Source organism: Etheostoma spectabile, chromosome 13 (assembly GCF_008692095.1).
Source record: "Etheostoma spectabile isolate EspeVRDwgs_2016 chromosome 13, UIUC_Espe_1.0, whole genome shotgun sequence".
Classification (NCBI taxonomy): Eukaryota; Metazoa; Chordata; class Actinopteri; order Perciformes; family Percidae; genus Etheostoma; species Etheostoma spectabile.
In genome coordinates this window covers 26216217-26229916 of record NC_045745.1, presented here as the reverse complement: position 1 = coordinate 26229916, position 13700 = coordinate 26216217, and the positions used below count along the sequence as shown (strand labels likewise).

Below are 13700 nucleotides of genomic sequence, written 5' to 3'. Positions count from 1 at the left end.
GCCCCCAGGGAGAGTGTCGCCATAGCAACTGCCTGCACCAGAGCAACTCCTCAAAGCATCCATCTGAGGTACATGTCGCAGCCCTCGGTTTTCACCGGCAGAATAACCTGAGAGTTTATGTTTTGGGGCAAGAAGGAGACTGGAAGGCTTCCAGGGCTGTTAGACGAAACGCAGAGAGCACAGAAGAAGGTGAAAGAAATAAAGCCACAGTGCTTTAATAGAGTGCTTTAAGAGAGCAGAAAACAGAAACTCTACTAACCTTCAGTAACTCACTTCAACACTGGGCCTTGAAAATGATGCACTTAAAGAAGTTTATGGCACAATAAGCATCCAGGCAGGCGGTGTTGCACTCTGGCACAGACACAAATGTGCAAACATTACTGCACTAACATGTACATTTTCTTACTGAACATGGCCAAATTACTGTCCCTTCCTTGGGACCAAATGATCTCCTCCTCTCACTCTCTGACATTACAGTGTAGAAGATCAGATCTCATATCCCCGATCACAAGGGACCCTCTTAATCCATGCAGTCTGTTCAGTTTCCATGCAGTTCCGTGACGGCTGCACTGTGCTTATTGTGAGCTTGTCGGCCCACTGTTGTCTCGCACAGCAGAAGAGCTATTAATAGCTCCATGCTCCCCGGTAGTTTAAATTCATTCAGCTTGGCTCTGAGTTGCAAATTGGAGCTGCACCACACTCTTGAGGCTCTCTTTTGTAACGTCAAGGGAACAGAGGGAAGCTAGGCTGTCAATAACAGTTTTTTTTTTCTTTTACACTTAAGGAAGGACAGAAAGCAGCTGCCAGTTTCACTTTCACCTCACTTCCTGTCTTACTTTTCAGCGCAAGACAGAAGATGTTCTTATGGGTTTTTTGTGTGGTGTCTAAAAAAAGACACAGGCTTATGACACAATTTAAATGATGACATTTCTTTTTCATATACGAGTTTAATTTGGAATGCAATTTCTATAGTAGTAATTCTTAAAAAGTGAAGCTTTTTTATCATAAATCAGAAGAAAGCAAATCACATAATTTAATTTGGTAAAATATATAAGCAACAGGGTAATAAGTAAATTATGTCATTCTCCAAACTTAAGGGAAATATTTTGTATTCCTACATCAAATGTCAAATATGAACAAATGCCTTGCTGGATAAAAGACAATAAATATAAATAAATAATTATCTCACGTTCTATTTGTACCTAATAAAATTTTGTTTGCAGCTTGCAGAATATGGCTGTTTTTGAGTGTAAATGAATGTATGTATAATATAATATCATATCTGTCATCATGTCTATACCCACACAGCCATCCATGAGTTTCCACAGGACATCTTTACCAAGGAGCAGAGGAAGAAGGGGGCCGTATGTCTGCATGCACTCTGTGTGAGTATTTCACATATCTCCTGAAATCTGCAGAGGCCAACATTGCAAACCACGACCTACATAACTAATTTATTTTATAAAAAGGCAAGGTGTTCATGTGTCCTTCCTCTCTCTCTGTGCTCTCCTGTACTATCCAGGCCATCTACATGTTCTATGCTTTGGCCATCGTCTGTGACGACTACTTTGTCCCCTCTCTTGAAAAAATATCTGAGGTGAGCAGACTGCACCAACCTGCCTTCAGATATCAATTTCTTAGTTTAACAGATCCAAATCTGATTATCATCATTTTATTCCAAGCTGTTTTTTTTTAAATTTAATTTTCAGAACCTGCAGCTCAGTGAAGATGTGGCCGGGGCGACGTTTATGGCTGCAGGAAGCTCTGCTCCAGAGCTTTTCACCTCTCTCATTGGTTAGTAGCTCAGCCAATCATAACCAAGTAACAGCTTTAGCAGTTTTAAAAAAGAATGCTAAAATTAGATTTCACTTATTCTTAACATTTTAGCAGAGAAATGCTGGGATTCAAAATAGCCTTCACAGTGCAGTCCCACAATTATCCAACAGATGTCAGCAGAGTCAAATTTTAAACTATATTTATAGGTGTTTTTCATGGAGATTAGTGACTAGTGAACTGAAATTACAAAGCTGGATGACTTGTGTTTCTCTGTGTAAATACTTGAAATAAGAGTCCACAGACACCAATCTTAGATTTCATCTAATCTGAAACCAAACAAAGTCAAATACCAAATGCACATATTTGACTTCCACTTCTCCCTTCTGTCACCCACCCTCAGGTGTTTTCATCACCAAAGGAGATGTTGGAGTGGGCACAATTGTCGGCTCCGCCGTCTTCAACATCCTGGTCATCATTGGCCTCAGTGGGATCTTTGCAGGCCAGGTGGGAACAACTTTAAACGAAATCTTGCATGCAGTTCTTCTTGAGTGAATGAACACTGACCTATTATAACCTTTCTCCACAGACAGTGGTTCTGACGTGGTGGCCCCTTTTTAGAGATTCTTCCTACTACATCCTTGCAGTGCTGACTCTCATTATGGTGAGATGTAATTTTTGTCAAAATTGCCATGATTGTTTCTTAAACTTTTACACCTCCACATTGGGTTTTGAAGAATCTATCTAATCTATTATCCCCTCTTTAGGTTATCTATGATGCCACAGTTGTCTGGTGAGTCCACCTACCTTGAGCTTTGTTTTCACTTTTCATAGGACCACATTTCCATAGTAGCACTCCCACAGTAGTATCTGTGTTTATACTGACACAGATCTGCAAATTCTTCTCTGTTCCCACACACTCTGATTGGGGTCAACACCCTCTCCCTCAAATGACCATTATTACAATCGGTAAGATGAGCGTGTCCAGTTCCACATCAGGGATTTGGCAACATGTTAAATTTATTTTGTTCTCTGATTTGTACTCGACAATCGCAAAACATCTAAATATGTATTTCCAGCCGGCTCATCTCAGAGTCAGTAGACGTGCTGAGGAACAAGCACAACTTCAAATCGGTGGTCATTGATTTGGTGCTTAGCTGATAAATTGATTTCTTTTGCGTAGCTTTTCCTTCTTACAGTTTTTTTCCAATTGCTAAATGACAGTGGGCACAACTGGAGACACAAATGCAAAACTTTAACTACAGTCTGCGCAGCAGCAGTTTGTGTGAACCAAATTCTAGTTCGTTTCTCATTGCTTCTCAACACAGTTTTTACAGTTTTTTCAGTTTAACCACATATTCAAAACAGAATGGATTTCAGCCTGGTGCATTTCAAACACTGCTGATTGTAATTAGAGCTGAAAGCCTAAGCAGGTGTCTTGTGTTAGTGAACACATACTATATATACTGTATATATAGGGAAAGCTCAAAAAGATTGTTTTGGAAATGATGAAACACCAAATGAGAACAGTTACACATTGTACCGTTTTAGAGAAACAGTGTACAGGTAAAAGAGCAAAGATACCAATATGTCCAGCTAAGATGTCTGAGGTTACATACACAGTTAAAAATGAGAAACACACTTCCTTTACTATAGTAAAACTGCACACTTACTGTTTTTCACAAAGTTATGGAGATGGGAACCCCGCAGTCATTTGTATTTACCATATAGATAATGCAGATTCAGGGCAAGAGAGAACATCCAATGTGTTGATAAAAAGAACTATTACGTACCATTAGTTTGAAACATAAACATTTAATTACGTAAATTACTACATACAAAATAAAAAAGTATATCTATTTCTGTAACATAGTGACTGAGGATTTTCAGTCATTCTTGTGTACCTTGTTTACTGGTATAAAATAAATAAAAAATAAAACAAGAATTTCACTCTTTTCTTGAAGAAAATGTTGTTTAGGTAAAGTCACTTAAATTATTCAAACTGTGAAGATAAAATGATGCTAGTGTTTGATGCTAGTGTTCTTACTCTGTGTGACAGTGTGTGTTATCTCAGTGAGAATTGTTCATAGTGTTTGGCTGCACTGAGCCTGTTTTCAGACTTTTGAAGAGATGTGTGTTGCTTGGAATGTGTTTTGCAGGTGATGTGAACTGTAGTGCAGACTGTGGTTAGAGTTTTGCCCATGTGGTTTCAGTTGGGACTAGTGTTGTTTAGCAGTTGAAAAAAAACTGTAACAGGGCCCTTTAGTGCTCTTGAGAGCTTCTTAGCTGCCTGTCCTGGAGGTTTTCTGTTCTGTCCACCTGAGACCTTTTGTAAAAAATAACGGCTCTCAATTGTTGTATGTGTCACTGGTGTTAATGAAAGTAGACTTATTCTCGGCTTTAATGTGTGTTGTAGCTGTGGGTTTATAGGTGATATATGGCGGGCTGTTTATTGAATCGTAGTGTGCCAAGCCAATGCTATCCCTCTGTATTTCACCTCACCACTGTTCTTCTGAATACATTTAGTCAGATTTGTGGTTCAGCTCATGTTGCCAAATCACTGCATGCTCAGAATATCACAGTGGTCATCCAGTCTATCCAGGCTTAGTGGAACAGCTGTTTGCACAAGTTCAGTTTGGGTATTTGTGGGTGAGGTTGATGAAGTTTTTAAGGAGTAAACAACAGTGTCATTCACTAGTGCTGGGCTGTATTTGTACTTTATGAGGATAAATACTGTATGATCCAGCTCTCCTAAAGGAAGTATATAAACGGGACTCCAGCTTAAAGCCTCTTAAAACATGATTTCAACTCTTTATATCATTTCATGTTCTTGACTAAATTAGTAAAAATCTTTAAATTAAAGTTTAGAAGAAAAGGTTCTTAGTCATTTCTCATAAAAGTTACACATTCACAACTTCACTGATCTGCTTAATTTCTGTTTGTTGCACTATTATTTCCAACTTCTAAAAATCTAGTTTATAGAAGTGGCGAGATGCTGTGTCAATTTTAACAATGCATTATATAACTACTCTTAAAAAAAAAGATGCTCTATAAATCATAAATATTTACAAATGAATTGTATTTAACACATTTATATTGATGTAATGCCTTACAGACACCGCTGTCAATGGAGTATGATTAAAATAAGACTGAAGATGAAGTTGTTATATTTAATGTGACATTTTGAAAAGAGGTTCACTTACACTGCACACACAAACTGTGTAACTTTGTGGTATTTGAGACCGGACTAACACAAATGTATTATTTGCTGTGCAGGTGGGAGTCCCTGCTCCTTATGACCATGTATGGAATCTACATTATAATCATGAAGTAAGTTTACCAGACCAAACACATATCATGCCTCTGTGCCATGTGGATGTAAGCAAACGGTAACGGTTTGTTTGCAGGTTCAACTCCCAGCTTCTGGCGTTTGTGACACGTCAGCTCAGGAGCTCCGGGCCGTGCTGCCTCGGATCAGAGAACGACAAGATGGGAGAGGATGCGTCTGCTTGCAACACCTCCCTGGTGCTTCTCAATAAAGGTCCGAAGATGTTTGAATAATGAATACACTTCTCTTCTTTGCTGCTGTGTGTCTGTTCTCTCAAAAACTGTCTAATGTAATTAAAAAGAAATGTTATTCACAGGCCAAGCCCATCATCAGGAGGCTTCTCCTGTCATCATGGTGGATGAGCTTCTCATTCTCAACCCCCACAAACTGTCCTTCTCTGATGCTGGCCTGCGTGTTATGATCACCCCCCACTTCTCCCCCCGCACCAGGCTCTCCATGGCAGGACGCATGCTCATCAGTGAGGTATTTGACACACTTATTTGGCACATTGTAACACAATCTTCTCTGAGCTGTACAAAAAAAAAACATCCCGCTCTCCTCTCACAGAGACAGAGGCTGATTCAGAGTTCAAAGGACCAGCAGGGCGGCGAGGCTGGCCCCGGGTCACAAAGGGGATCAACCAGCAACAGCCTGAAGAGGAAGGGTTCCTGCAGTCTGGAGAACGGAGGCAGGACTCCTGGCATAGGAGACACAGAATCAGGAGACAAGCCAGGGGTCGGAGTGTGCCAGACAGAGGAGGAGGAGGATGACAATGGGATTTTCAATCCTGTGCGCATACCAGGTGAGTAAGATTAGCTGTAAAGTGCAAGCAAGATTTAACCTGATTTATGTGTGTTTGTGTGTTGTGCGTGCGTGTGTGGTTTTTCTTTTTTTTATGTTTTCTTTTTGATGTGGTAGCTTATCCCTGGTTGACAAAAGTTCTTGAAATACTTGATTGTCTTGACTACTATGTGTCCTTCTGCCCGGCTTCCCGCTCCTCACAGGTAGCTGCTGTGCGCGGGTGAAGTGGCTGATCAAGTGGCCTCTGGGCCTCCTGCTCTACTGCACTGTGCCTAACTGTATTCAGCCACGATGGCACCGCTGGTTCATGGTCACCTTTGTGGCCTCCACCCTGTGGATCGCCATCTTCTCCTACCTCATGGTGTGGATGGTAAGGAGGCGCGACTTATTGCACTGAAGACAGACTATGAGCTTCAATTCTGAAACGATAAAAACAACAAAAAACTGATCACAGATGCTTCAGGTTGCTGTTGGTCTAATACAACAATACGGTTATAATCTACAGCATGCCTTGTACTCTTTACGTTCTGGGCCTTTCTGTGTGGAGTTATTATTTTCTCTGTATGTTTGCGGGGGTTTCCTCTGGGTGCTCTGGTTTCCCCCACCATCAAAAAACGTGAACTGTACTACTTGGTTCTCCAGTCAGTGATCGATCAAGGCACTGGCTCAGATCTTTAGTTGGTCCCTGGGTGCTGTAAATGGTTGCCCATTGCTCCCTTCAGGGACGGGTTTACCTACATGTATGTGACAATAAAGTACCTTTACCTTTAAACAGAAGCCAGTTGAAAGCTTTAACAGGACAGATAGTTGTTATTTGAGGATGTACCACCTTAAAATGCTCCCTCTGTGCATTCTTGACACTGATGTATCCCATGGTTTCTGTCAGGTCACCATCATCAGCTTCACACTAGCCATCCCAGACTACATCATGGGCATAACCTTCCTGGCAGCAGGGACCAGCGTTCCGGACTGCATGGCAAGTCTGATTGTAGCTCGTCAAGGTAAAAAGCGCAAACCTCATTCTGAATTTCCAAGTCTTTTTGTCTATTTTCTCTTTGTGGTGCAAGGGCTTCAATTTAGCATTTCTCTGTCACTTTTCCCGTCTCTTTTCAGGCATGGGGGACATGGCAGTGTCTAACTCCATAGGCAGCAATATCTTTGACATCCTTCTGGGTTTGGGTTTCCCCTGGGCTTTGCGTACCCTTGTGGTGGACTACGGATCATCAGTATGCATACACTTAATAATACCAATCTTCTCTTCCTTCCGTCTGTCATTTACTGATGTCTGCATGTGTGTGAGAGGGCTATCGAAACTGATATTTTAAATGCTCACTTCTGTTAGATGTTCATAAAATGGTGACACCTGCTTTTCCACCCCATAGGTCTCCATAAATAATAAAGGACTGGTGTATTCTGTCGTCCTTCTGTTGGCATCTGTGTTTCTGACGGTGAGGAAACAAGTTTTAATATCTGTTGTCAGTATGCAAAATAATTATAGATGGATTTTTATTTAGTTCAAGACATTGTGAACATGGGGGGGGGGGAATGTCACTGTCCTGCAACTTCATTAAACACTTCCTATTGACCTGCATGTCTCCTGGGTCACTAGTTTAGTGTGAAAAGGCAAAAACAGAAACTGTTTCTAATATAATTTGTCTAATATTTAAGGCCTTTAATGAAAAATCATTTGAATCCGGTTATTAGAGGTTTAATAATTTCACTATGCAGTTGTATTGTGTTGTACTACTGTACATGCTGAGCTGTTTACAGATTATTGCACTAGCAGGTGGACAAAAAAATAAATCGATGCATGATTATATAGTTACTGGATTTTTTGAACCCTCAAATATTGACGTTTGCCTCAAAAATCCAGTATCAGTCAAGCTCTTTTATATTCACTCTTAGAGTTATCCAAAAAATGTATTACAAGTGAATTTTTTTGGCTCTTGCTCACCACTGTCTCTATGTTTTCAGGTGACAAGTGTTCATCTGAACCACTGGAAGCTAGATCGCCGGCTGGGTCTGGGCCTGTTGTTTCTCTATGCCATCTTCCTGCTCTTCTCCATCCTTTTTGGGCAGATGTAAAGTCAAATGTCAACCTTGTCAGACAACACGAGTACCTACCTTTCTACTACAAGTCCTCTTACCTGAAGCCAAATTAGAGTGACAGTGTTGGTTGTGTTCCCTGTGAGAGTTCCTGTGCACCTCCTGTTGGACTCGCTAGGGTGAAATTGTACAAATGCAACTACACGAATACACACTGAAATCTTTTTTTAAAAGTACAATTTTTTTCTCCTTTCTGAACAGTGCAGTGTATGAAAACAGTCCTTACATTATCATATTGGCTGACTTAGCAGAATCATTACTAACATGGCAAATGGAAGCAACAGGCTTGTTGGGCCTTACAATGTCTCTCATTGACAAACCTGCAATGAGAGACAAGAGCTGCAGAGTAAGGTCTGGCTCTTCTACACATACAGTCCAGGATAGGAGAAATAAACTCTGGGTTGTTTTTTGCATTTGAAACAATCACAATCATCTTGGGTGGCAGTAAGCTCAGGTCGGAGAGACGGTGGTTCTGCAAAATGGTCTCGGGAAGGAACTTGGTGAAACATTTGCACCCTGCAAAAGAAAACGCCACAAACAATATTAAATGAAGTTAACTGTTCACACAATACAGCAACATGAACTATTTACTGTAAATTAGCTAGATGCATGGTTGAACATAATTTGCACTTCTTTGTGCTTCTATTTCATCCATAGCAAGTCCCACCAATCTGTCCCAAAACATCCTTGTTAGAGAGTAAATGCCGTAAACATATTCTTTGTAAATCTTTACAATCGTTCCCCAAAAGAACCAAACAGGCTTGCCCTGTTGTACAATCCAAATATGTCATTTTTAACCTGTAGCTTGCTATCTTGAAGTTTGTCGTTGTTTCCCGAAGAGAACAGGGTTAGACATATCCTGGAAATGAATGGCGTTGATCCACACTAGGCCTTATAATGCAATATAAACCAGGAAAAGACATCACCTAAAAAAACGGAACGCTCAATAGTATTTTGATGATAACTAGATACCATGCTGATCTCAAATTTCAGATTCCACCCTCTAACAACTATTACAAGTTATTCCTGTTTTATATTTGAATATACAACAGTTAATCTCATGACCTGTTCAACTAAAAGCTAAAAGCTTCAGTTTTGAGAGAGTTCATTCCTGCTAAAACTCAGCCCACACAGCCTACCAGCCGACAAACTAACACATTAAAAACCTAAACTGCTTCTGCTTGGTAATACATTGTTGTATTAGTGATGGCATAATAAATGATGCCATTACTATTTCATTACATCAAGAAACCATTAAAAGTTAAACTATACAGTAATTTAAAAAAACTGCTTCTTATCACTGCAGCTCTTTTCATCATTCTTTATTTATATTTTGATGTCTGTTTTCTGAAAGCTGCAGCCCAGCAAATTACTCACAGAATTAATTAGTTAGTTAATTTCATCAACACCACAGCAATCACAAGTTATTTTTAATATATACTGTATGTTCACACATTGTCTCCCCGTCATTTTCTGTTCCTAATCCTAGTCACATAGTTTGAGTCGAATGTACACAAGTAGCAGTCGTGATTTACAGTTGTGATTTACAGTAAGGGCAATTAGACTACCCAAATAAGATCCTTCTGGGCTACAGTACAGAGTAAACTGACTTTATTTAATCAGTCCGGGATCAGGATGCGAGACAAGATGCTGAAATCCATAGTTGGCTGTGTGAAAATGGATATTCTGTTCATTTGATGAAACTAAAAGTTACGTGAAGGATTGAGAAATGTGTGTATATATATATACTGTATTTGACATGGTTTTAGTGGCTATCTCAACTATTTAAACAGCTGTAGGTTAAAAGGTTGAATCATATTTTCTCTGCAGATTTCTCAGATGTTAACAAATGGTACTTTAATTATCATGCTTGGACCTATTGTTCAAGATAAAAAAAAAAAAACTCCTAGCAGATTAATATAGTCTGTTGACCTTAGGTTTGAACATCATTGAATGTTTTGAATGTACAACCTAGCTGACTTTACCATTAGTGTGGAAATATTTACATGCTTTCAAATGTAGCAGGTGGCACTGAATTACAGCAAAAACCTCTGAACAGACAGTGACGTACTTTAGTCCTGCAATAAAGGACACTGTGTATGTGTCAGTAGACTTTTAGAATATAACCGTTGATATGAAAATGCACACAGTTGTGACAATATTTTGCCTAACTACTAATGAGCAATTATTGGTACAGCTTAGTGTACATAAAGAGATTAACCTAGTGATACAGTATTTTTAGAGGTATTATTACTATGAAATTTAATATATAACTTTGAGTGTCACAAACCTTGATGACTTTGAGTGCAGGTTAGTTGTAATACTTCACGTTTAGGTACGACAATTGATGTTTGTATCGTTTCTTGTACATTTTATGAGATTATTTCCTTTTGGTGGAACATTTACACTTAGATCAGGACAGAAGCAGCACATTAAATACTCACACAAATTGTATCTGTGTGTGTGCTATGTCAAATGATGCTGCATATTCTATATTTGTAATAAGCTGCTGCTCCTTTGTCCTTTATATTAAAAAATGAGGAAAACAATAATTTGGACACATTCAGATAGTACGACAAATTCAAGTATAAATGTTCTACCAAAGGGATATGGGCAATTCTTTTTTTTTTTTCAAAATGGCTGTATAATTATTATTATTGTCTACTTGACAATACTTTTTACTGTTTGTAAATGTTAAATAATTGACATAGTTTTACAATAATGAATGTCTGAAAGAGACTAGTTTTGTGGTGTTTTTGATATTTAAAAGAAATGCATAATGTCAGCCTACTTGTGAATTATTGTAATGGGATGAATGCATATTTTGTCAGTTTGTTCAGTGAAATATTAAGGCTGTAATGTCAGACTAGCACTCTTTGTTATGAAATTCAATTTCAGTTGTGTCTTAAAATCTTTTCACCACTAATATTTCTTTCAGTATTGATTCATCAACACACACAACCTTATTTCATGCAAAAATTAAATCCCCGGTTTACAGATTTAAATTCAATTTAAAAAAATAAATAAATAAATAAAAAAAAGTTAAATGTTTAAAGAATGGCTAGACTAGAAGAAATACCACTATATTTAATAAATAGTCATACCTTTTCCCGCAAAATTCTCATAAAACTATTTTTTTTCATCTTTTATTTATACTTTCTCTTTTAGCTACGGTTTAAAAGTGTAGCTACATTAAAAATAAATTCATAATATTCAAAATGTGATAAATATGCTACAAATGCCCATGTCCTAAACATAAAAGCTACTCTTTAACACGCGTAGGTAACTGGTTACAATGCCTACTGTCCAGAAAATTAGTTCATTAATCATTTGGTTAATCAAAAGAAAATGTATCAACAACTCTTCTGTTATCAATTAATTGTATACATTTTTGATCTTGCGAAAATGTCAAACAGTAGTTGCAGCTTCTCAAATGTGAGAATTTGCTGCTTTTGTCTTTGGGGCGGCTGACTGATGAATCAATTGGAAAAGTAGTCAATGGATGAATCGATGATGAAAGCAATTGATTTAGCATTTTTTGTGTTTATTGAATTTACTGATATATGTCTGTGCATTCATATCCTCATTATATTCATTCTTGTTAAACATCCTCAACCATCTGTGTTTTTCCAGAATATGATATGCGGCAGTTTCTGATGCTAATGTGTTCAATCTTTCATACAGCTGTTGGAGTCTCCTCTGTAAACTCTTGTATTCAAATCTAGTAATAATCTCAATACGCTTGTCATGGCTACTGAGAGACACAATAGCACCAAAGCAAAGCGTTGACCTCCAGTACTTAGTGTTTTTTCACAGCACTCAAAGAATGTTCTCTTTATTCTGCTGCGATGTTGGAGGTAGAGGATGTCTCTTAGAGGTATTGGATCACAGAAAACTTGTATCTTGAGACCAATAAAAATGTGCAATAATAATCCATGTCTATAATATGTTGAAAACATACTTAAACAGCCGTGTCGAAATAAGGGTTAAATACATCATAGTGTGTCAAAAGACATGATTAAGTCATAGTATAGTATTTCGGGTTAGGGTCATAGTATAGTATGTCGACAAAAGTGATAAAAAGTCATAGTATAGCATGTCGAAAAACTGAAAATGGGCATAGTATAGTATGTCAAAAAAAGCATGGTATATTATGTCTAAAAAAGCATGGTATATTATGTCAAAAATAGCATGGTATATTATGTCAAAATAGTGATTAAAAAAAAGACATAGTGAAGTATGTTGAAAAAATTTGATTAAAAGTCATAGTACAGTATGATGAAAAAGCCATTGATAGTCAGAGTATAATATATCAAAACAGTAATAGCATGGTTTGTTGAAAAATGTCCCAAAAAGTCATTAAAGAGTAATAGTATAGTATGTCCAAAAAAATTCATTAAAAAGTCATAGTGTAATAAGTCAAAAAAAGTCATTAAAAAAGTCAGTGTAGCATTTTGCATGTCCAAAATACTGATAAAAAAGTCATAGTATATTAAGTTTGAAAAAGTCATAGTATAGTATGTTGAAAAAAGTCATACAAAAGTCATGGTATATCAGAAATGTCGTAGTATAGTTTGTCCAAAAAAGTAAATAAAAAGTAATAGTATAGTAGGTCGGAAAACCTGAAAATGGGCTAAAAAAAGTCATGATACATTATGTCGAAATAGTGATTAAAAAAAAAGTCATAGGAAAGTATGTTGAAATAATTTGATTAAAAGTCATAAGATAGTATGATGAGTAACAAATGGTATGTTGTAAAAACTGGTAGTCATAGTATAGTATGTTGAAAGTGAATGAAAGTCAAACAGTAATAGTATAGCTTGTCACAAAAAAGTCATGGCATAGTATTTTGAAACAAGTACTTGTATAGTATGTCGAAAAAAGGGATAAAAGAAATCCTAGTACGCAGCATGTCAAAAAGTGATAACGTTATAGTATAGAATGTCAAAAAAGTGTTAAAAAAAGTCATGGTGTAGTATGTTGAAAGAAATGATTAAAAAGTCAGTAAAGAATGTTGAAAAATGTCAATAGTATGTCGAAAAAAAGTGATAAAAAATATTACAGTATGTCGAAAAAAGTCATGAAAAAGTCGTCTTATGTCAAAAAAGGAATAAAGTCATAGTACAGTATGTCAAAAAAAATGATGAAAATGTAATAGCATGGTATGTCAAAAAAAGTCCCAAAACAGTCATGGTGATGGAAAACGTCAGTGATAGTATGTCGAAAAACATAATACAAAAGTCATAGTATAGTAAGTCCAAAAATTAATTAAAAAAGTCAGTGTAGCATTTTGAAAAAAGTCATTGTATAATATGTCAAAAAAAGTGATAAAAAGGTATATTACGTTTAAATAAGCCATAGTGTAGTGAGTCGGAAAAAAAATTATTATGTATTATTATTATTATTATTATTAGGTATATTATGTCAAAATATTCATAGTATAGTTTGTCCAAAAAAAGTCATAAAAAAGTAATAGTACAGTAGGACGGAAAAAGTTGTCTTTTAATTTGAAATAATCATTGAATAGTAGTATATATATATAACAAACATCATAAAGAGTTATAGTATAGTTTGTCAAAAGAATTCATGAACTCACAGAATATAATGTCAAAAAAAGTCATAGCAGATTATGTCATAAACAGTTAAAAAAAAAGTAATTGTATAGTATGTCAAAAAAAGTCCTGGTATAGTA

At 36.9% G+C, this 13700-nt stretch overlaps 1 protein-coding gene across 1 annotated transcript in view; it reads left to right on the top strand.

The window, feature by feature from the left end:
• Positions 1-11937, top strand: part of LOC116700072 (sodium/potassium/calcium exchanger 3) — a 24015-nt gene extending 12078 nt beyond the window's left edge. The window contains exons 3-17 of the mRNA XM_032532916.1: positions 1309-1385; positions 1523-1597; positions 1710-1794; positions 2177-2280; positions 2363-2437; positions 2541-2566; positions 5050-5103; positions 5181-5314; positions 5418-5584; positions 5669-5903; positions 6106-6272; positions 6789-6903; positions 7016-7128; positions 7285-7350; positions 7877-11937. Of these exons, the coding sequence (XP_032388807.1) occupies positions 1309-1385; positions 1523-1597; positions 1710-1794; positions 2177-2280; positions 2363-2437; positions 2541-2566; positions 5050-5103; positions 5181-5314; positions 5418-5584; positions 5669-5903; positions 6106-6272; positions 6789-6903; positions 7016-7128; positions 7285-7350; positions 7877-7987 (1604 nt within the window). The 3' untranslated portion in view covers positions 7988-11937. The remainder of the gene's footprint in view (positions 1-1308; positions 1386-1522; positions 1598-1709; positions 1795-2176; positions 2281-2362; positions 2438-2540; positions 2567-5049; positions 5104-5180; positions 5315-5417; positions 5585-5668; positions 5904-6105; positions 6273-6788; positions 6904-7015; positions 7129-7284; positions 7351-7876) is intronic.
• Positions 11938-13700: the final 1763 nt, after the last annotated feature.